We start from the raw sequence: 23,213 nt of genomic DNA, 5'->3' as shown, positions 1-23,213 counted from the left end.
TTCTTCTAGAGGCTTCTTTCTTGGAGTTCATCCACTTTGGTGCTTTGGTCATTCTGAGGAAGATTTCATCCATGCTTCATAGTTTCCATTCCTGTTTTCCAGAATTCTATCTCTTTACTTAATCAGATAAGGTAAGTCAAATTTTATTTGGGTTCCATGTTCAGGTGGATTTCAATAATCCCTTCTTGATACTTATTTTCTAATTTGTGATTAATTTTCTAAATTGATTTGGATTTTGAGTTTGTTTTATGAATATCGATAGTGATAGAAGAATTGGTTTTATTATAAATAGAATGATTATCGGTGAAATGGTGAAAATGATTGTAACCCTAATTTTTTGAATTTGATAATTTTTAGATGAATTATTTTACATGTTCAAATATATATTTAATTTGAATATTTGATTGTTAATATTTATTTGATTTGAATATTAAAAAATCATTTTACACATAGCATAAGTCGAATAGAACAATGAATTCGACATCCCAAAAATACTCAATAACCAAAACATGTTTTGAATATAAGGTTCTAATGTTCATAAAAAATAGAAGTAAAAATTTAAATGCATATTATTTCTTTGTCGTGAATAACCAACTCTGTCGAAAATGAACATTAGGAGTGTCTTCATCGATAATTATATAAAAAATGTATGTATACTTACACATGTGTTAAATCATTTTGAATTTCTACATGTTTAATTTCTTCGTCATTGACAGTGTGACGTGACCATAATTAAGCTTGAGGTCACATATAATTATACAGCATATATATATAACACTATAAAAGTAATGGATGATTAGGGATGTCAAAAATATCTGTACCCGCGGGTATTTGCGGATAAAACCCACAACGGGTAGGAAATGGATATTAAAAATGGATACCCACTACCCGCGGGTATGAATATTTTTGATACCCGCATGTTAACGGGCGGGTACGGGTATCATAGTATCCGTACCCGTGGATACCCGTACCCGCTAAACTTTACCTTATATATATATATATATATATATATATATATATATATATATATATATATATATATATATATATATATTAGTAAACAACATTATGAGTCTTCATTCAATAATGATGGTCAGATTCTTACCCAACAAATGAGTAAATTACTTCCATATACTGTGTAGGCATTGATGTGTCTCTAAGACTGGTTATGGACCAATATGGAAGGTAATGAAATTAACACTTTTACTTAGATATTTTAATTAAGTGATTGTTAGAAATTTTTACTGAACTTCATATGTTTTAAGGCTCTTCTAGATTAAAATTGGACAACATGAAACTTTATACATTATTGCAAGAGATGGACATAGATGAAGTTAGTAATTTTTTTAATATTTTATTCAAAAATAAACTACAATATAAATTGATAGTGATTTTTTATTTGTTTGTTTTTCAAGAATCAATCGGAGAAAGGGGACTTGTTGATCTAAACACTAATTATGGTTAAGTATTTATATTTTAAAATATTTTTGTAAATACCCACGGATATCCGTGGATACCCGCGGATATGAAAAAAATAGACGGGTACCCGCATAACGGATACCCGACAGATATGGGTACGGGTACGGGGCGAATATTTATCCAGCGGGTAGGGTACGGGGGAGCTACTACCCGTACCCTACCCGCCCCGTTGACATCCCTATAAATGACATTTACTAATAGTTTTAGCTACCGAAGTATATGATGTAATATTTTTGCAATGAATAGGAATATAGTTAAAGAACAATTATGATTATTCCTGATGGATGGACCCAGTTGTTGGTCTTAGCCTTCCCATTAGAATGATGAATATATATAAATAATTGTTGGTGTTTGTTGGATGTCTTTATGTCTCATTAATCACCGTCGAAATTTGTGGTTCACATTTTACATTATCTCATCTATTTACTGATTTACTTTGCATCTTTTTATTATTTTGGCTTCAATATTGATTTACTCCTAATATTCCTTCAATTTTTTAATTTAATTGTAATAATTTTTTTAATTTGTTAATTTTTGTTCAATTTAATTTTCATGTCAACACCATTAAAATAGTTGATAAATTATAAACAGTGACGGTCACATATTATTTTTTAGTTTTTTAAATTTTTTAAATTTTTTTATTGAAAACAATGTTCAGGTGTCAGGTCAATATTATGTCATGTGTCGCATTAAGTTTTTTATATTCAATTTGGTCTTTATATTTATTATTTTTGTCAATTTGGTCTCACTTTTTTTTTAAACTGAGCAATTTTGTCTCACTCCAAATTAAGACAAAATTTAATTTTATATAAATATTATATTGATTTCTTATTAATTTAGAGTTAGAGTTGATTTAAAATTAAAATGAAAATTTTAAAAGTAGAGAATAACACCATTGATTTAAAATTTTAAGAGATTAAAAATAATATAAAGTAATATAATTGATTAATATAAATTTTATGTGATTTTTTATAGTTGATGTGATTTTTAACCTCCTAAATTTTTGAACCAATGGTGTTAGTATTTAATTTTAAAATTTTCCTTCTAATTTTAAACCAACTAACCCTAAACAAAAAACATTTAATAAAAATGTAAATTTTAATAAAAATATCAGTATACTATTTATATAAAAATTAAATTTGGTCTCAATTTAGAGAGAGATTAAATTGCTCAATTTAATAAAAAATCGGACCAAATTAAAAGAAAATAAATGAATACCAGAACCACATTGAATATAAAAAATTGACAACGACACATGGCATGATATTGGCGTGACAAACGAACATTTATTTTTTAAAAAGTCATAAAATTACACGTGGTAGTAACCATTCACAATCCATTAATTATTTTAATGACGTTTGCAAAAATGATCAAATTGAACAAAATTAACGAATATTAGAACCAAATTGAAAAAAAAAAATATTAGGACCAAATTGAAAAAACTGAACGAATATTAAGACCAAATCAATATTTAAGCCTTTATTTTTAACATGATGTAAGTTTGCCTTATCATCATTTCTAGGGTTATAACTTTAAAAGTAATGTTACAAAGTAAATTTCAAGTTCAACTCAACTTCACACAAATCGATTTGTAACATGAGATTTGCATCCATTTATATATTATAAAATCATATTATCTTTAGTTAATGTAAGAACTCCAACACATCTCTCTCATGCCGAGACATATATACCTTGAGTATGAGACTGACATTAATAGATTACCCAATAACTTTTTGATAGTAGGTGGAACAATAGACCCGACAAATAACAAGGATAATTTTTACTTAATAACTCTATACCATATTAAGAAGTGGACTTTAAGTTTAATCTCAATATTACAAAACTGATTTTGTAAGATAAGATTTTCATCCACTTATATACTATGAAATTATCTTATTTTTCCTGTATGAAAACTCGAACGCATATAATTCTTGTACTTTTTTGCAAACAAATGCACTTTTCTTAATTCAATTTCAAACTCAAGTTAGCTAATAAGGTTAAGAGTATATATGACTTTGAGATTTTCTAAAAAAAATAGAGATTTTGTTTCCAAATATCACAAGAATTTTGTTTTAAAAAAATGAAACAAATAATTCATTTTAGATTACGGTATTTCAGCTCCAACTTCCAATTTTGTAATAACTCAGCTGAGAAATTTGTTGAAGTGTCGTTATCGTCAACATAAGTACATGTTCAATCACTATTTATAGTAAATTTATTACTTGTTTATTATATATATATATAGTGAAGATTAAAGAGAAGAGGCAATAACTGAGTTTTATATTCTTTGCTTAGACTTTTCATTCAGAGAAAGAAGAAAATAACACAGAATGAGCAGAAGAAAGGGTTCTTCGTTTTCGTCTTCTTCAACTGCTGAACAAGTTACTGAAGGAATCGATGGCACTGCCCTCACTGCTATTGTTACAGGTGATCACTTCTTTTTCTTAATGAAAAATAAAATCATTGTTTTTCTTCTGTTTAACGAATCGATGCTTCAATTTTCTCTTCCTCCTGTTAAGAAAATAATTTTTATTTATTTATTGCTCTGAGTGAGTGGTAGTGAAAGCTATAACAAAAGTGACAGTGATTATGCATACATAATAGTGATGGCTAACAGTTTGATGAACCAGTTTGATTTCGATTTTCCAATAAAAGAGTGTTTATATTTAATGTTCATCTCATAGTTTCAATATCAAGATTCTTATTTTACTAATTAAGAAAGACATTCTTGTAAACCTTTCTTTTCTTGGTTAAAATTATCATAAAATTATAAAATTTTATACAATCAGGTTTAGTTTTTAATAAATTAATAAATTTAAATAAAAACAGTGTATTAGTAGTGTCTTGTTAGCATTCATGTATAAAACCAAAAACACAAAAACTAAAGAAAGTGCTAACCCTCATTTTGTAACACTCCAACCAACACCGGGCCTTCTCAAGCCCAATAGAAACTCTACTAGACTAGTATAGGGAAATTGTTTTTTGCACCCCTATATATATATATTAGTTTAAAATTTTTTTAAATACCTGCTTAAACCTAGTCTAAACACATTGACTTACAAGTTGAACATAGAACAATTTTTTAAAGTTGACGATGAGAACAAACAGGTGCAACGAGTGGTATTGGCGCTGAAACTGCTCGTGTTCTTGCGATGCGTGGTGTTCATGTAATAATGGGGGTTAGAAATTTGGTTACTGCAAAAGATGTTAAAGAAGAAATACTTGAGGAATATCCTTCTGCTAAAGTTGATGCTATGGAATTAGACCTTAGTTCAATGGCATCTGTTCGAAAATTTGCGTCAGACTTCATTTCTTCTGCTCTTCCATTAAACATTCTCATGTAAGTGTATACAACTTCTCAATAATTTTCACATGAAATGGAAATTGAGACTTGTTCAAGTTATTTTACTTAGAAAAAACTAGTTGTTCAGTATGAGTTAATGATATTTATTGTAAGAAAACAATGGAGTACTAATGTTTATGATTTATTTTTTGTAATTTAAGAAACAATGCAGGAATATTTGGAACCCCTTTCATGCTGTCTGAGGACAATATTGAACTGCAATTTGCCACCAATCACGTAGGTATGTAGAAACTATCGAATGTTTCACAACATGATACTGTTGTAGTGAGTCTAAGTCTCATATTGAGTAAAAAATAAGAAAGTTGAATATTATATAAGAATGTAGATTCATAGACCTATTGTTTTAATGTTTTGGGTTAAGAATGATATCAGTCTCTGTGGGTATGACTCATATTTCCTTACTGTTGTATCTCTTCGGTGATTCTCTTTCTCGATACTCCTAGAACATCGAAATATATAGATCGGGGATAGTTTAAAGCATCATGTGATTCTTCTAATTTGTGTTGTTTATATCTGACATAAAATGCCGCATATGCAGGTCATTTTCTTCTAACCAATCTGCTGTTAGATACTATGAAGAAAACAACACATGAAAGTAAGAGAGAGGGAAGAATTGTTATTGTCACCTCTTGTGCTCATCGATTATCCTATCGTGGAGGAATCCGTTTCGATAAAATTAATGATGAATCAAGGTAAGAAGTCAACGTGATTTTGTGTAGTGTTACGCAGGATATAAGGGTTTTGTGTTGTTCATTATTTTTGCTTTTTTGTGTACAGTTATCGGAAATTTTGTGCATATGCTCAGTCAAAGCTTGCTAATGTTTTACATGCCAATGAACTTGCAAGACGTTTTAAGGTACGTTAATATCTATTGATAACTATTAGAATGTTTGTTGTATCCATTAATTTCTTTAAACTTTTATGAAACATTGTTGTTCAATGCATCACTTCTCTGATATATGTAATTAATATTACTTCTTTGATATGGTGATCAGGAAGAAGAAGTAGATATTACTGTTAATTCTGTTCATCCAGGAACCATTATCACCAATATTGATCGTTACTACGTTAACCCTGGTAATTAACTACATGCTACATCAAATCACGTTGTCTTTAGTTTTCTCTTTTTCGTTTTTTCTTTTGTCCAGCAATTGTATATATTTCCATCAGTTGCATGCATGTTTTATGCAGGACTTGCAGCTGTACTTAAGAAGTTTATAAGTTTTGCATTTAAAAATGCTCAACAGGTGAGTTAGTTAAACTAATTTGATCCACAAGATAATGATATTATAACTCTCATTTTTTTACTCGCATATTTTTTACTTGCATATTTTATGCGTTGACGTGATTTAGTATGGATCGTTGATTAATATATCAATTTTCTTTTTGAGATAATCAATGACTCATATTAAATCACGTCATAAAATAAAGAATAAGAGTCAAAGTATAATTTTTTTTATGTATAATATATAGTTTTCTAAATTATATTTTAAATTAGTATGTAATCTATTTGAATATATTTTTATATTAATCAAAAGGCATTCCTTTTTTCTTTATCTTGTTACTACAGGGAGCATCAACAACATGTTACGTAGCATTGCACCCTGAAGTTAAGGGACTTAGTGGAGAGTATTTTGCAGATAATAAAATCGCCAAAGTAGGGTCAAGAGGAAGGGATATTGAGTTGGCTAAGAAACTTTGGGATTTCAGTATGAATTTGATCAAGTAAAAACTTTGTGTTGCGCCAATGTTAACTAAAACGTTTTGAATTCATGCTTCAAATTTGAATGCATGAGGAACGAGGTACAAGAAAACAACACATTTGACATTACTTCTAGCCTTTAAGCTTCTTCAGATCTCAGATGACGAAAAAATTGAAGTATTTGTTGTTATATAGCCTTAACGTGTGTTTGAAGAAGAGATTTCAAAAATTTCAAGAAATTAAAATATATAGTATTTGAACTTATAATTGAATTTCTTTTGTTTATTAAATAGTTTGTTTGGATGGAGTAATTAAAATTTCTTAGATTTTAATTTTTTTTTTGAATAAAGTAATTTAATTTCTATTTTATGACAAACTCAATTGTTTTCTTAAGCTTGAGTTGAGTTAGTTCGACATTTGATCCAGGATGACTCATCTTGACTTTCGATTTAGGTTGACTCATGAAGATTTAACCTAGGTCAACTCGGCTCGACCTTTAGTCTAAACCAACTCGACTTAACCTTTGGCCCATTTAACTTGATTCAATCTTGGTTCAAGCCGACTCGGCTCTAACTTCGACTTGGGTCGACTCGATTCTACCTTCGATCCGAACTAACTCGACTCTACCTTCAACTTGGACTAACTCGACTTCAACTTCAACCTAGGCCGACTCGCTCATAAGCTCGGCTTGGTTTTATTTTTGAATGTTAGTTTTATTTTGGTTTTTATTTATTTTTCAATTATCTATTTTACTTAATACATTTTCTTAAAATAGAATTTTATATATATATATATATATATATATATATATATATATTTCTTCTAATTTTGTTTGTAGACAATGTATCAGAAAAATATATAAAATTTAAAAATTAATTAAGCTTTAAAGAAAATGAAAAAAAAAATAAAGATAAAAAAGGATATATATAAAATATATATATATATATATATATATATATATATATATATATATATATATATTTATATATATATATTTTGAAATCCGGTAAATATATATTTTGAAATTCGTTAATTATACTTATCAGATATTGAAATCCAGATATTGAAATCCAGTAATTTCTTTAACTAAAATTAGAAATTCGGTAATCTTTTTAACCGAGTTTCGAAATTTAATTTTCTCTTAAACATGTTTTTTTGAAATTCGTTTGAGGAGTCCATGTTGGTGAAGTATTAAATTGAGAAAGTAAAAGTGAAAAGGTCATTTTAGATGTTTTCAAAAATATAGGAGTGTTGAAGAAATGGTTGGGGTGGAGGAAGAAGCCCACTAGATAGATACCCAGCTGCTTCACTGGGAAACTATTTTACTAATTTTCTATACCCAAACAAGGTCATTTCTTTCTGCACCTCCCTTTTTTCCTTCCTGCATCCCATAAAACCTAATAACCTAATTTTACCCCTCATTAAAATTATATACCTAACCCTTTCCTCCTGTGCATGTGTCATTGGTCTGTCTCAATTCAAAGGTAATGTCCAAATTAAAATATTGTTTTAGCTAATTGTGTTTTGGTAGTTAGTCTTAAAAAGTTATATATAGTAAATAAATGTTAAACTTTAAATTGTGATAATGCACTATGCTGATTATTGGCTTAAATTTAAATTGTGTACTTGATAAGACTATCAACAACCAGAATTCTTATATCAATTTCAGCTATCAACAACCAGAATTAAATTATAATAGTAGTTTCAGAATTTTCTAGTTGAAAACATTTATTTGGATTATAATAAAAAAATATGTTGTGGTTAGATATAAAATTTATTTGGTATTGTAATTGAAAATCTGATTTGAAATTTCGGGCCATTTGAAATTTGCAGCGTGGACGAGCCAACAAGTAAAGCTAATCATTAACCCATTTTTTTTATAATTATATTTTGATCTATTTTTTTTACCCAATTTTTTATTCACATTTAATCCATTATTTAATTATATATTTTAATTTTTTTATAATAGTGTGATGTGATAATTTAAGGATGATCGGAGTGATGGATTAAAAGCGAGTAAAAAAAAGTTGGTCAAAATATCATTATTCTCATCTTTTTTAAACTCAAATAGCGTCGGTCATGTCATATCTGATATTAATTTAAAATCCATTAATTTAGTTTATAAATTGTAATCTAAATTATAGAAATTAATTATTTTTTTTCTCTAAAATTTGATTGATATTTAAATATTTTTCTTGTAATGATATAATATGTATATGTAATGATTTTCTAAATTATATTCTATATTAGTTGATAATACGGGAAATATATTATTTTTATATAAGCTTTTGTATTTAGCTTTTTAACAACTTTGATAATTATAGTTTGGAAAATGATTGAATGACTACCCATTTTTGATTACTTTCTTATTCCCTGATGTGGAAAATGAGTTTAGAATTCTTTTTACTTTGAAAAAAGGCAGTGGCACATGATTGAAGGTTAATGAAAGTTAACTTACTATTAAGCTGTGAGAGTGAAAAAAGAAGCAACAGTGAGAGTGGAAAAAGAAAACCAAAAGCGGTTTTTGAAAAAAAAATCCCTCGCAGACCCTCACATACCATCCACATTGGCACCAAAATACTTTCAACCTCTCCGCTGTACTTGCGAAATCTACCGTGCCAGTTGTCTTCTTCGAAAATCCACCCTCTCAACGAAAGGCACCTTCTTTGTTCCGTTTTGGGAATGGTAATTGTTCCCTGCGAAATCCACTGAAAGGGGGTTTTGAACACGTAGGGATTGGTGCAACATTTGGTATCTGCATCCCTTCTTGATTCGAGGTCTTCTCGGATGTCATCACAATGTTGACCCTATAAAGTAATAAGTGGTGACCTTCTTTGTACTTTTTGCACAACAGTTTCACCTTTGTTCTGTTGTAAGGAAGTCCACAACTAAAACATTGATAGTGTCCTGGAATACCTCAGTGACATGTATAAAAGGTATATTTACTCCTATCAGAAATTGGTGAGGAATAATTTGCCCACAATAGCCACATCACACATATGATAACAAAGGCTGCATTTATTGGTGACGCCTGATGCATTACATGGTGACGCCCGTTACTTTTTGCACAAAAAGATCAACTGGGGTTTGGTTTTTGGGGTACTCAAATTGTTCACCATTAACAACGACACACATGACCTTCAAAGCATGGGTGCAAGGTATATTGAACCTAATAAATATTGTTGGAGATAATTGGTCCACAAAATGTACCTCACATATAAATTAATTTTGGATGGATATCTGGTGACCAAATTATTCCGAATTATGTTTTAGTAATTTAAATTTAATTAAAATTTAATTAAGATTTATATTTTATTAGATTAAATTAAATTAAAATTAAAATTTAATTTATATTTAATTTTACATATTTTTGTAATTTTCTTTAAATTTAATGTTAAATATTTATAAAATATATTTTTTAAATATTTGTGGATATTCGTGGGTTTTAAAATACTTATAAGTATTTCTTAAACGGGTACCCGTACGGGTAATAGACGATTTTTTTTTGTTGCGGGTAGGTACTATTTGTGCCCGACTCAACCCGTTGTCATTCCTAATTACTACACTGATCAACTATTTTTTGTTTCTAAAATTTTTAAGTGAGAATTTTCTTTTAATGTTAACTGAAAGTGACATTTTCATAACTATTTTTCTGAGGCTTTAGTCTCACCCTATGTTCTCTTTATTATGATAGTAGTAACTATGGCTTTGTTTGGGCAACCTTTTATCCCCTTTCAATTTATTAAATTTGTAATTGTTGATAAAATAAAAAATCAATTCGGAATCTTTCATAATTTATGTATCTGAAGTGACATTACAACTTAAGTTACATTGGTTGTATGAACAAAATACTTTAAAAGTTGTTATTCCTAGATTGAAAAAGGAAATACATATTCTTAGCATTGTCTTTCCTTAAAGTAGGTATTTGTTTTAGATGTTGTTCTCTTTGCAAATGTAACAAATATCACATGTCTAGTTTGAAAGTGATTGGTTTAGTGTTGGAATATACTCTTTAACAGTTTTTTACACTTATTCTTTAGTGAAAATCATAAAATTTAGTTAATCTTACAACTTATAAATTTTAATTAATAGAGAATGTGATCCAAACATTCCCTTATATAAGGAGGCAATGCAACTTTTAACTTTGTGTTTGAAATAGAAAATTTCATAAATTTTATGATATTCAGATACATTAAATTCAAATTGTTTGGATAAAATAATTCAAATCTAATAAATTGTAATTCTTTTTATCTCAATTAAGTATTTACAAAATTGTAGTTTATATATGTCAGAAATTATAAAACCGTCCCCGTATTTTTTTAACTTATGTTGTTTTTTAAGTGTGATATAGCATAGTTTAGTGTGATATTTGCATTACTTATATTTTTTTAACCCAAAAATATTATTATTTCTTCATAACATGTTGTCTTCTATCTCTCCTCGTATAAACTAACATTTAATCACTTTCAGAATATCAGTAATTCAAAATGAAAGCGAAGGCTAACAACATTCTCTAAGCATTATTATTTGCATATTGTGATATATTTCCAAGAGGTGAGTTAGATTATGTGGGGGGAGAAGACAATCATTGATTAATATTGACTAAATTATGTACTAGTTTATAAACATTAATTTTAATTTGTTTCTTAGCTCTTGTACTCAATTTTGCAGCACAACTTATGTCATAATTATATTTTTTTATTAAATTCATATGATGAAATTCCTACATTAATTAAAAATAAAATAATTTTATAATATATAAATGGATGTAAATCACATCTGAATTACCAATTTTAAAATATGGTCTCTCAGGAACAATTTATAAAGTTAAAATTATCAATCTTTAAAGGTTAAAATACCTTTTTTGTCCCAAATTTCGTCAAGTTTTTTCAAATAAGTCCTAATTTTGGTTTTGTGTTCAAATAGGTCCCAATTTTTGTCAATTTTGTTCAATTGGATCCTTTTTTACTAACACCGTTTAAATCATTAACGGCCATGAACAGTGACTGCCACGTGTCACTTCGTGATTTTTTTAAATTTTTTTATTTTTATTTTTATTTTTTTTAATTTTTTTAATTTTTTTTAATTTTTTTTATAAATGTACACGTGTCAACCCAGGAGTGTGTCATGTGTCACTTCATGGTTTTTTTTTGTTTTTTTTTTATTTTTTTTTGAATTTTTTAAAAATTGTTTTAAATGTCCATGTGTCAACCCAGTAGCGTGCCACATGTCAAAGTCAATGTTCTAAATTCAATTTGGTCTCTATATTTGTTATTTTTTTTCAATTAGGTCCCAATTTTTGTTAACATTAACCAATTTGGTCCCTCTCCAAATTAAAACCAAATTTAATTTTTATATTAAAATTCACATTTTTTATTAAATATTTTTATATAATATATTAAAATTCACATCATTATAACTTTGATATAAAAATTAAATTTGATCACATCATTGATAGGGACCAAATTGGTTAATGTCAACAAAAATTGGGACCTAATTGAACAAAAATAACAAATATAGGGACCAAATTGAATATAGAATATTGACTTTGACACGTGGCACACTACTGGGTTGACACGTGGACATTTAAAAAAAAATTCAAAAAAATTCAAAAAAAATTCAAAAAAAAAAAATTCAAAAAAATCATGAAGTGACACGTGGCACGCTCCTGGGTTGACACATGTACATTTAAAAAAAAGTTTAAAAAAAATTCAAAAAAAAATTAAAAAAAATTCAAAAAATTCAAAAAAACCACGAAGTAACACGTGGCCGTCACTGTTCATGGCCGTTAATGATTTAAACGGTGTTAGCAAAAAAGGACCCAATTGAACAAAATTGACGAAAATGGGACCTATTTGAACACAAAACCAAAATTAGGACTTATTTGAAAAAACTTGACGAAAATTGGGACCAAAAAGATATTTTAACCATCTTTAAAACTACTAGATAATTGTTAACATATATTCAGCAAAGAATAATACTTATTATATTATAGTTACTAATTTTGTAAGTATTTACACTTGAGTAGGGTTTGTAGCCATTTTCAGGTCTTCCGAAAATGACCAAATACTATGCATTATTTATTTGAAGCAGTTAATCTTGCAACTTCCAACCACTATCATAATGGCAAATTTATATTCTTGTACAGGTCATTTAAATTTAAAAAAAAAAACTCAAATTTTTTTATATTTTTAATTATTAACATACCATTTTATTTTCATTTTGTTTTTAAAAGAATGTATGAAACTATAAAAAAAAGAAGATAAAAAGGATATTTCATTGTTTCTTATACAAACATTTTGAAAATACAAAATAAAGTAAAACTAATGTGATGCTTTGTAATTTAAAAGTAAAATAGTGAAACTTTTTATTTTCATTATTAATTAGTTGTTGATAGTATTACAAATCACGTGTTATTTATTGGAACTTTATCATGAAAATGGAATAAATATAATTGCTAACTCACTTCATCTTCATCTGGGAGCCACTTTTCCCCCGATATTTTCACTCACAATTGGATTTTATCAGGTAATACCACATTTGTGTATGTGTGAATATATGGTCTATTAATTAATTATGTAAATGATGGGATTTTATTTAATTATTTCTACAAATTTCTCCTTTTTTTTTTTTTTCAAAAGATCCAATCCATTTACAGTGCTGCATAAAATTCAAGTATAAATTAGAATGAGAATGTAAACCATGATAATCATCTAGTATTCAACCTCTAAAAAATATCATTATTTATAGTCAAGATTATATATATTGACAAATCTAACATTTATACGGGTTAATAAAAAATCAAGGAAAAAACATAACCATAATTAACAATAAATTTATTTAAAAAAATCCATATATTGAGTAAATATTTACGCTAGGGTTAGAAAACGGAGAAGTCTCACTTGAATGAAATAAGGTATTGTTCTGATTTCAAATTCCCGAGTGACATCCTTTACCTTGTGTTTGGATGGAGCATTTTAACAATGTTGAGAAATTGAAATACATTGTATTTGAATTGCTTGCAATTAAATTCCCATCATTTTCTAAATAACTTGTTTGGATAAAGAAATTAAAATACCTTATATTTCAATTTATTGTTTGGATAAAACAATTGAATTTTTTGTGAAATAAAATTTAAATGCTTCAAAAAAATGCTTGTATTTGAAATGCTTTTTAATTTCTCCATCCAAATAAAACATTTCATTACAAAAAAAATTTAAATTCTTCAAAAAAATGAACTGCTTCACTAAAATAACTCATCCAAACACACTATTAAGGTTAATCACCATGCATTTGAATGGATCATTCCAATGATTAGAGGGCTTAAGGGACCGATAATTCATATGTAGAACCTCGATATCGGTCCCATGATGGGCGACTATGTTCCGATCTCAGGTTCACCAAGTGATATGGTTTAGGGTCAATCTCCATGCATCTAAAGTATTGTCTACTTTGGAGTGAGACTCCATCACACATTTATCCTTAAAAGACGTCTTGGTGGATGGAATGAGGACAAAATATTTAAACTGCCTTAGACCTCAACTTCTAAGCAGTATTGCATGTAGTAGGAACAAGTATTATCTATGAATATTAATAAAACATTATACAACATAAAAAAAAATTATGATTCTAAAGAATATTGTTTCTTGGATTTTTATTTTATCTTGTTGATGCAATGAATTTAATTAAAACGAATAAACGTAGAATAAAATAAAATAAAATATTTTGTTATTAATTATTCTAAATTCTTGTAATTTTTGTTTAAACTCAGGGGTAGCAATACAAAAGGTAGAATAAGTGTCTATTGTGTGAGGTTGAAAACCAAAGTATTAGTCATTTATTCTTCACATGCAATGTTTCATAAATGAGTAATGTGCATAAATGAGTAATGTGCATCACTTTAAGCCTAAACAACATTTCCAATTGTATAGAAAAAATTATATGGACAATTTGGAGAGGTATATAAATGAAAATTGTATGGATAATTTGGAATCATATAAATAATATTATTTTAAAAATGAAATAGTAAATTATAAAATCACGACCTGTGTCTAAAGACAATAAGAAAATTGTTAGGTCTATCGAGAGAGAATCACTAGGGAGATTTAACACCAATGAGTATGAGTCCAACCACATAAGAGATTGACACCACTCTTAACCAAAAACCTTAAGGTAATGGGTTTATGGGCCTTGATCCTTATATGGTGCTCAACTTTTTCATTTTTACTCAATGTGGAACTTAGACTCACTAGGATTCCCAAAAATCTTCCCCTCAAATGTGAGTCCCTTTACACTGGTACTTCCCTATCAAGCTAACTATCGAGTACCCCTTTGTTTGTACCGTCGTTCTTCTTAACAGGACTCGCTTACCTGACCCACTATCAGGAAGACTTTCGATACAAGGTCTCGTCTGAGCTGGTCACCACACGAACTTAGACTCTGATACAACTGTTGGGTCTTTCGAGAGAGGATCACTAGGGAGATTTAACACCAATGAGCATGAGCCCAACCACATAAGAGATTGTCAGCACTCTTAACCCAAAAGCTTAAGACAATGAGTTTATGGGCCTTGATCCTTATATGGTGCTTAACTTTCTCATTTTTACTTAATATGGGACATAGACTCACACTTGGATTCCCAACAAAAATAATACTATATAAAAATTTGTACAATACATAGGCTATCCTCCAATGCCCTTTGACCCCAAGTACACCCACACTCTTCAACGCAAGAGTTCAACCCAAACCTCACAATATTTTACTACAAGAGTATAATAAAAGTAAATTACAAGCTTAAAGTGTTTTTGACTGAGGCAAGAAACACCATGGACTTAGAGTCTATTATATAGTTATCAACACCCATCCCCTAGCTTATCCTGGTCGATGTGAGACTTTTCAAGACGTATTATTTTCATTAGTCCAACACACCACTTTCATTATGTGGTTTTTGTTCCCATGTGTCACACTTCTAAAATTCATCATTGAGTTTGTTGTCATGCTTTCAATACTTTTCATCCTCCTCTCTTCAGAAAAGATCTTATTAGCAATTTCATCAAAACTCAATGTTTATTTGCCATACATCAAGATAGGCTTGATATGGTCATATGAGGACGGAAGAGACCAAATGAGTCTTAGTGCTATATCTTCTTCCTCGACCTTAACGCTAATCGTCTCTAATTCAGAGACAATTTCATTAAGAATACTAAGATGATTAGATATTTTTGTATCATCGCCCATGCGTAGGTTATGAAACCTTTCCTTCAATAACAACTGATTTGAGATGCCTTTTTCCTGATAAGCCTTCGAGTCTCTCCCAAAGTTCCTTTGATGTCGACATTTTTTGCACATTTGCAAGAACATTCTTACCCAACCATAGACGAATTGTAGTAGCAGCTCTCAAATCTAACTCCTCCCATTCTTCTTCCTTCATGTCAGAAGCTTCCTTTCAACGCCTTGTGTAATCCATATTGAACCAACACATCTTTGACTTGAGTATGCCTCAAGCTAAAATTCATCCTTCCATCAAATTTCTCTATGTCACATTTGACCGCACTTGCAAATATTATTGCAATCTCAACAACCAAGCTGCAACCATAGAGCATACTAAGAAAAAAAACCTACCGAACTATGACTTTTGATACCACTTGTTGGGAAAAAACACTGCATTTTATCCTCGATAATCACTCTATTAATGGAGACATAAGATAAACACAAAGGTATACACAAATATAATGTGGAAATTCCAAAACTGGAGAAAAACCATGATCGTTGTTTAAAGAAACTAGAGAATAACACTATATGAACATTTGCACAACACATAGACTATCCTCCAATGCCCTTTGACAAAAACCTCCTATGCCTTTTGACCCCAAGTACACTTACACTCCCTAAAACAATAATTCAACCCAAACTTCGCAATGCTCTACTGTAAAAGTATAAGAAAAGTCAAATACAAGTTTAAAGTGTTTTTGACTGGGGCAAGAAACACCATGGACTTAGAGTCCATTTTATAGTTACCAACACTCATTCCCTAGCTTATCCTAGGTTATGTGAGACTTTTCAAGATGTATTATTTTCATAAGTCCAACATCTAAACTTTGTACACCTTCTATTTTTTTTTATTTAAATTATTTTATTTATGTATGATTATGTGATTATATATATATATATATATATATATATATATATATATATATATATATATATATATAACTCGCCTTATATGTCTCAGTTATCCAAGAACCGAAGCATATAATGGCACGGTGGCATTTTTGTGAGATCCAGGAAATTCATAAAAATTAATAATTAAAAGAATATAAGAGATGAAGGGTTGAGACTACCTTAGGAGGGTTCTTTGATAAATCATAGACAAGAAACAATGTGAACCTAAGTGGTTTAGAGCACTTAGTTACGTTGAGGGGACTTGGGTTCAAGTCCCTAGCATGTTATTAGTAGATTTATTTAATTTTGTTTTATTTTGCTACTATATTGTGAATGTGAAAGCATGATTTAAGTTCATACGAATGGGTAAATTGACAAGAAACATGAATTAGTTTGATGGTTGTGCATGTACTTGGTAATTGGGAGGTCATGGGTTCGAACCTTGGGTTAAGGGAAATGGACTCTATCTATATTTTTGTTTTTGCCAGGGAGTTACTGGGAATTTTCGTGGTCTAGGCAAAAATTACCAGAACTGCCTGGCGACTAAGGGTGCTCCGCCAGGCGACGCAACTGTCGCAGTGGTTTCCTGGGTTTTGTGATGAACCGCCTGGCGGCCATGGTGGACCCGCCAGGCGGCGCACACTGGAACCGCATATTTTGACCCGTTTTTGGATGTTTCTGTGATATGGTTGAACTGCTGTATTTATATAATACTGATGGTGCTTTCATTGACGTGATCGAATGTTGACTTAACGGGTGTGTGGAAATCTGATCAGTGTGTAATGGATGTATGAATATTATGGGGTATGTTTGATTGCTAATTGGAATGTAGAGGAAGTAACAAAGTGTTATTGGAAGTCTCAATTAGAGTGCATAAAATGATCTGTGTGTGCTACTTAAACTAATGCATGTGGTTAAATCTGCGATGAGAAATTGAATTGGAAATTTAGGGGCAATAGGGTTTTTCTGCAGATGCGGGAAATCTGAAAATTTCCAGGTTTCTGATGTGCCGCCCAGCGGTAACCAATGTGCCGCTAGGCGGTATTGAGTGGCCAGTGGTGATTGGCATGCTTAGTGGGTTGGCGTGTTCAGTGGAAATAAATTAAAGTTACGTGAGTCGTAAATAACCATTATTATAAAAAAATGAGGGTGATTGTATGAGGAACAACTTTAAAATGAAATTGTGTTGATCTTTGAACCATATTTGAGGGGTTATGTGGGAAGCTTGAAGTGAGTGTCACAGTAGGGTATAATGTTATGGGTTCGTCTATGTACAGATTTACTGGATGAGATTTGTGCCTGGCTGGAGTGCCTTATCTGATTGCGTATAGGTGATGAAATAATATTGAAGTAGAGAATATGTGAAGTGATGTTAAATGTTCTTAATAAATTTGTATTTTTGGGATTTTATGGAATGGAAGTAAGGTTCTGTAGAGAGGGTGGTAATATTATTGTTGGGATAATGGTTGTTGTGACATATGCATGAGTAAGGGATTGGTCGTTTTGTGTGTTTACACGCCAAGAGTAATATTCATTAGAATTTATTTTGGTTTATGTGTTATGGTTTGATGTTTGTAGTATTGGGAATCCTTGGTATGGATGATCTGGATGTAAAACTAATTGATTGCATGTGTTTGGAAATCCTTGAATGTGCTAAACCAGTAGAAGAGAAATTCCACTGGTGTGGCGCCTGGCGGTAGAAAGAGCCCTGCCAGGCGGTGAGCCACACATCAGAGAGGATGGTGAGGACAGGCGCCCGACAGTAGAAAGACACCGCCAGGCGGTCTGGAGCGTGCTCGCCTAGCGGTTCATGGAGAGGCGCCAGGCGGAAGTGCAGTGGCAGGGGTCCTTTGCAGATAGGTTTGCATGGACGTTTTCTTTCCTTTTTTTGGTAGCTTGGTCAGGGATATGCTGGATTGGTTAATAGCGGGGAGGTTCGTGACGGAGTTGTGAGATGCGTGATTGATGCAGGCGGGGAGGTCCGTATCGGTTGTACTCTTGTGTGGGGATACGAGCGGGTAGGTTCATATGTTCCGAGCTCACACTTGAGGCTACTATGAGCGAGGAGGTTTATAGTAGGTGTTCACGCATGTTGGACTACAAGCGGGCAGGTTCGCAGAGTTGGACTACAAGCGGGCAAGTCCGTAGAGTTGGACCACGAGCGGGTAGGTTCGTGGGAGCATGATAATCCCTAAGGACCAAGGTTGTGGTTGGATCTTTCTCATATAGGTTATGAGATTGGAAGTATATTGTGATAACAAGTGTACCAAACTAAAATTAATTAAATTAGATTGGGTAAGGGATAGTTTATTTTATCTTATGATTATATTGTGTTCTTTTCAGCTCACCCTTTCTTGTTTGTGTGTTTGTGTTTGGCGATTATCAAGTGACTTGTTACGTGGGAGCAGACGTGAATTCAGGTGATCATGCTGATGCTTAGCGACAGAGCGGAGCTACCGATGGGGGATTTTCATTATACTATGCTTTCCTACATTTTGTAATAGACATTATGATGTTTTATCCATTATGAACATGTAATAAAGATGAGACAATATGAATGGATTATAGCGAGATAAGTTTTAAATTTCCCACGCTTGGGAACTTATTATAATGTCTGAATTTCTTAAGGTATATTTTGTGAAAATGAGTTTTATCTAGTAATATCTACCTGGGGTGTTACAATTTTTACAATTCCAACCAACTTTTATGTCTCAATTCACAATACATCCGAAGCAAAAAAGGGTTTTATGCTTCGGTTCACTAAAAACCAGTGCCAAAAGCGCTTTTATGTCTCAGTTATAAAAACCCAAAGCCAAAAACTTGACTAATATTTCAAAAATGCCACTGGCTGTTTCATGTTTGGCCTTGGATGGCAGCAAGACCGGTATAGGAAAATCCTCAATAAAAGAAGATTCATCTCTCTTTGGACGATCCTCTTGGTGCATTACTCCAACTTGCTGAAATCGTAAATGATAAGTTGATGCAGGTTCCTTGGGATTCTAACATTTTTGAAAGAGACCTTGAGATCCCATTTTACTTACATTCCCAAGATATCTTGGAGCTTGCACGGGGACAAGAGGAACTGAATATTACCATTATTCAGTTATGGATGATGTAAGTCTTTTAGTCATTATATATAGTTATTTGATTTATTTATCTATTTACTTATATCAAATCAATTTTATGTTTAGGTATCTGTCTAGTGTCACTGAAACTATGAGGTTGAATGATCTATATGGGTTTGTAGACACCCAACTTACCATGAAGGCAACAATTTTGATGACACCCAAGCATATATGACCAAATGCTTTCAATGCGGAAGAGAAATTTATTTTGTCCCTTATGTTGTTGGGTAAGTCATTTTTGTTAACTTCTGAATATAATCTGTCATCTTAATGCATAACAATGAATTTATTTTCTTCTTAGGAGTCATTGATAGTTACTTGTGACAAAGGGAGAACCTTGTTATGTGGTTTTGCTCTTTGCATCGCCCTCCCCCCAACCATCTTAGACAAGTGATAGATTGGTAAGAACCTCAATGTCAATCTTATGAATATTCTTTGTTATGTAAAAGTATCCTAACTTATTTTCTTTATCATAGTTCAATTGTTGGACATAACATGTTGTTAGGGAGATCAACAACTAAGGCAAAATATCTTGCATGGTGTTCCCTTTAGGTTTGATATTTTTATCCATATATTTATAAGTGTTTGATTTGATTTTCTTCCTTAATTAATTATAATGTTATTGATATAAATGTAGTGTAATAGACAAACCGACTCATATGAGTGTGGTTACTATATAATGTTATGGATGACAACCATTGTGCATGCTCGTAATACAACTATTTGGGAAACAATAATATATATTTGAATTAAAACGAATACTTTACAATATTGTCTTTCTATATACTAACTTTAGTTAATGTCTAATTTTGTAGACATTCAAGAGTCTTGCGCCAATTCCTGCGAAGTCCATAAAGTTTGGTAGGATAGCATGTGCCAAATTTATAATTCATATGTATAATATTATTGATTAGGATATGTATTTGGATTGTGGATGATTTTCCAATTGTATTTTAAATGTATTTGGATTGTGGATGATGTTATGTTTCATAAAATATTCTTTTTTGGTCTGTGCTGGTTTCTGAAAAAAATATGCAGGTTTAAATGTGGGAATAACCATAAAACAGAAAATGTATTTAAAAAAAATAGTATATTAGGCCTCGGTTCTTACCATAATCAAGGCAAAAAAGGGGTCTATGACTTTGGTTCAGACTACAACTAAGGCCAAAAGGTCTTCAAATTTTAAAATTAATTAAAAAATTGGTGACTATTTGGCTTCGGTTCACTCTAGAACCGAGGGAGAAAAGTCGATCTATGGCTTCGGTTCAATAGAGAAAGGTGTGTTTTGAAACCATCCTTTTTTGGTCTCGCTCTAATATGTCTCGGTTCTGAAATCGCGATAGAATATCAAAAACAACTGGGACCAAAAACCCTTATTGTACTAGTGTATATATATATATATATATATATATATATATATATATATATATATATATATTTGAAGGTGTCTGAAGCATTATTAATTAGATTAAATTGATTTTATTAGAGAAAAGTTAATTCAAATAAGAGTTTAGATTATCCAAATTTTAATTTTGATGATATGAAATAAATTACATTGGGATGAAAATATTCCTTTTGTGACTGTGAAGGTCTCTAGTATAGTGATAATTATATATTAAACATATTTGTTTATTAAATTTTAATTTTAATTATAGGGAAAAAATGTAAATATTCAAGAACAAGATTAAGATAGTTGTAAGAACATTAACATTTATACACTCAAGAATCACCTTATTAACAGATAAATAAAATAGAAATAATGATATACAAAGATGTAATGTGAAAATCCTAAAATCGGAGAAAAACCATAATTGGTGGCTAAAGACAACTAGAGAATAACACCAAGTGAAAATTTGTACAACACATAGACTATCATTTCACGCCTTTTGACCCAAAGTACACACACTTTCCAAAACAAGAATTTAACCCAAACTTCACAACACTCTACTACAAGAGTATAAGAAAAGTCAAATACAAGCTTAGAGTGTTTTTGAATGCAATAAGAAACACCATGAACTTAAAGTTCATTATATTGTCACCAACATCCACTCCCTAGATTATCTTAGGCAATGTAAGACTTTTCAAGACGTATTATTTTCATCTATCCAACAATATTTAAGTTGGGTTAAATAAGTTTTTACCTCTGAACTTTAACGTAAAATTGAAATTTGTTTATGTTCGAAATATGTTAATATGTTAATTCTTTTTTATGTTAAATACGTTTTATGTTAGCATTTGTGTCGTTTATAGAATTTGACATCTTCTATATTCAATGTCAATTAGAAAACGTGTTTGACATGTTAAAAAGATTTGACATAATTTTGTTGAAAAGATTACATATTTTTATTTTTTAAGTTTGAAAACTAAAATATATCAAATATTTGAATAAAGACGAATTTTAATTTCTCATAAAAATTCATAGAAAAAAAATACATACATATATATATATATATATATATATATATATATATATATATATATATATATTTAAACCATTAAGTATAACAATTCTCTTTCTGGAAACAAACAAAAGAGGGATGGAAGTAAGTCTCAGTTTTTATTAAGATGAACCTACTTACTTGGGTGGTTGAGAAGTTACCAAAAAACGAAAGTAGCTGAGAAGATAAACAAACATTCATAGCTGCTTATCGTTATGTTCGATAAATAGAGAATATATAAATAAACAAGGTTATCTTTTGTTTCTAAATTAAACTAAATTATATATCTATTTAATTTTTAATTTGAATTAAACTCTGTAAAATATTTATTATGTAAAATATTTTTTATAAAGTAAATGACATATCGAATATTCATCTAGAGTAATTTTATAAATAAATAAAATTTTATAGTAAACTATTATATAACTTTTATATATTATTTAATAATATAAATTATTTTTATAAAATTAAAAATAAAAAATATATTTAAATTAATTTAAAAACGGATCATTTTAAAGATAAATTACAGAAAAAAATAACTCAAGAAACAATTATATATAAATTAAAAGATAATAAAAAATAGATGAGAAATACTACACATTAAATTGATTGGTTGGAAAAATAAATTAAAATTATAAACTAACAATAAAATATTTTATAAATACAATTAACATGTAACAAATTATCTTGTTTATAATAATAATAATAATAATAATAATAATAATATTATTATTATTATTATTATTATTATTATTAAATTTATACTTATGCAAAACTCATATTTTTTGTATTTTCATAGACCAGATAAGGCACTTAGTTTTCTTCTTTTTTATTATAATTGACATCTGAAGCTGAAAGAATTAGGTATACTAAAAGCATAGATTGAGAATTTCTAATAAAATCTTTTTCTCTATCAATATCTTTAATTACCGTGATTAAGATAC

The 23,213-nt window shown here is 29.8% G+C and overlaps 1 protein-coding gene across 1 annotated transcript; it reads left to right on the top strand.

Moving 5' to 3' along the window:
- LOC114181231 (short-chain dehydrogenase TIC 32, chloroplastic-like) lies at positions 1–6,779 on the top strand. The gene is made up of 9 exons (XM_028067626.2): positions 1–131; positions 3,775–3,906; positions 4,588–4,819; positions 4,984–5,063; positions 5,382–5,535; positions 5,621–5,699; positions 5,839–5,920; positions 6,035–6,090; positions 6,414–6,779. The coding sequence occupies exons 2-9, from the start codon at positions 3,810–3,812 to the stop codon at positions 6,570–6,572; spliced, it is 939 nt and encodes a 312-aa protein (XP_027923427.2). The 5' UTR covers positions 1–131; positions 3,775–3,809; the 3' UTR covers positions 6,573–6,779.
- Positions 6,780–23,213: the final 16,434 nt, after the last annotated feature.

This window comes from Vigna unguiculata, chromosome 4, assembly GCF_037176805.1.
Source record: "Vigna unguiculata cultivar grain cowpea cultivar isolate G323 ecotype 2 chromosome 4, ASM3717680v1, whole genome shotgun sequence".
In the NCBI taxonomy this organism is placed as follows: domain Eukaryota; kingdom Viridiplantae; phylum Streptophyta; class Magnoliopsida; order Fabales; family Fabaceae; genus Vigna; species Vigna unguiculata.
This window is presented reverse-complemented; position numbering and strand designations above follow the sequence as displayed.

Excerpts from the sequence above, each read along its gene's own strand:
- LOC114181231 (XM_028067626.2), top strand. The coding sequence starts at position 3,810 with ATGAGCAGAAGAAAGGGTTCTTCGTTTTCGTCTTCTTCAACTGCTGAA. Across the intron at positions 3,907-4,587 it reads CCTCACTGCTATTGTTACAG|GTGCAACGAGTGGTATTGGC; the intron begins GTGATCACTTCT and ends GAGAACAAACAG. Across the intron at positions 5,700-5,838 it reads AACTTGCAAGACGTTTTAAG|GAAGAAGAAGTAGATATTAC; the intron begins GTACGTTAATAT and ends TATGGTGATCAG.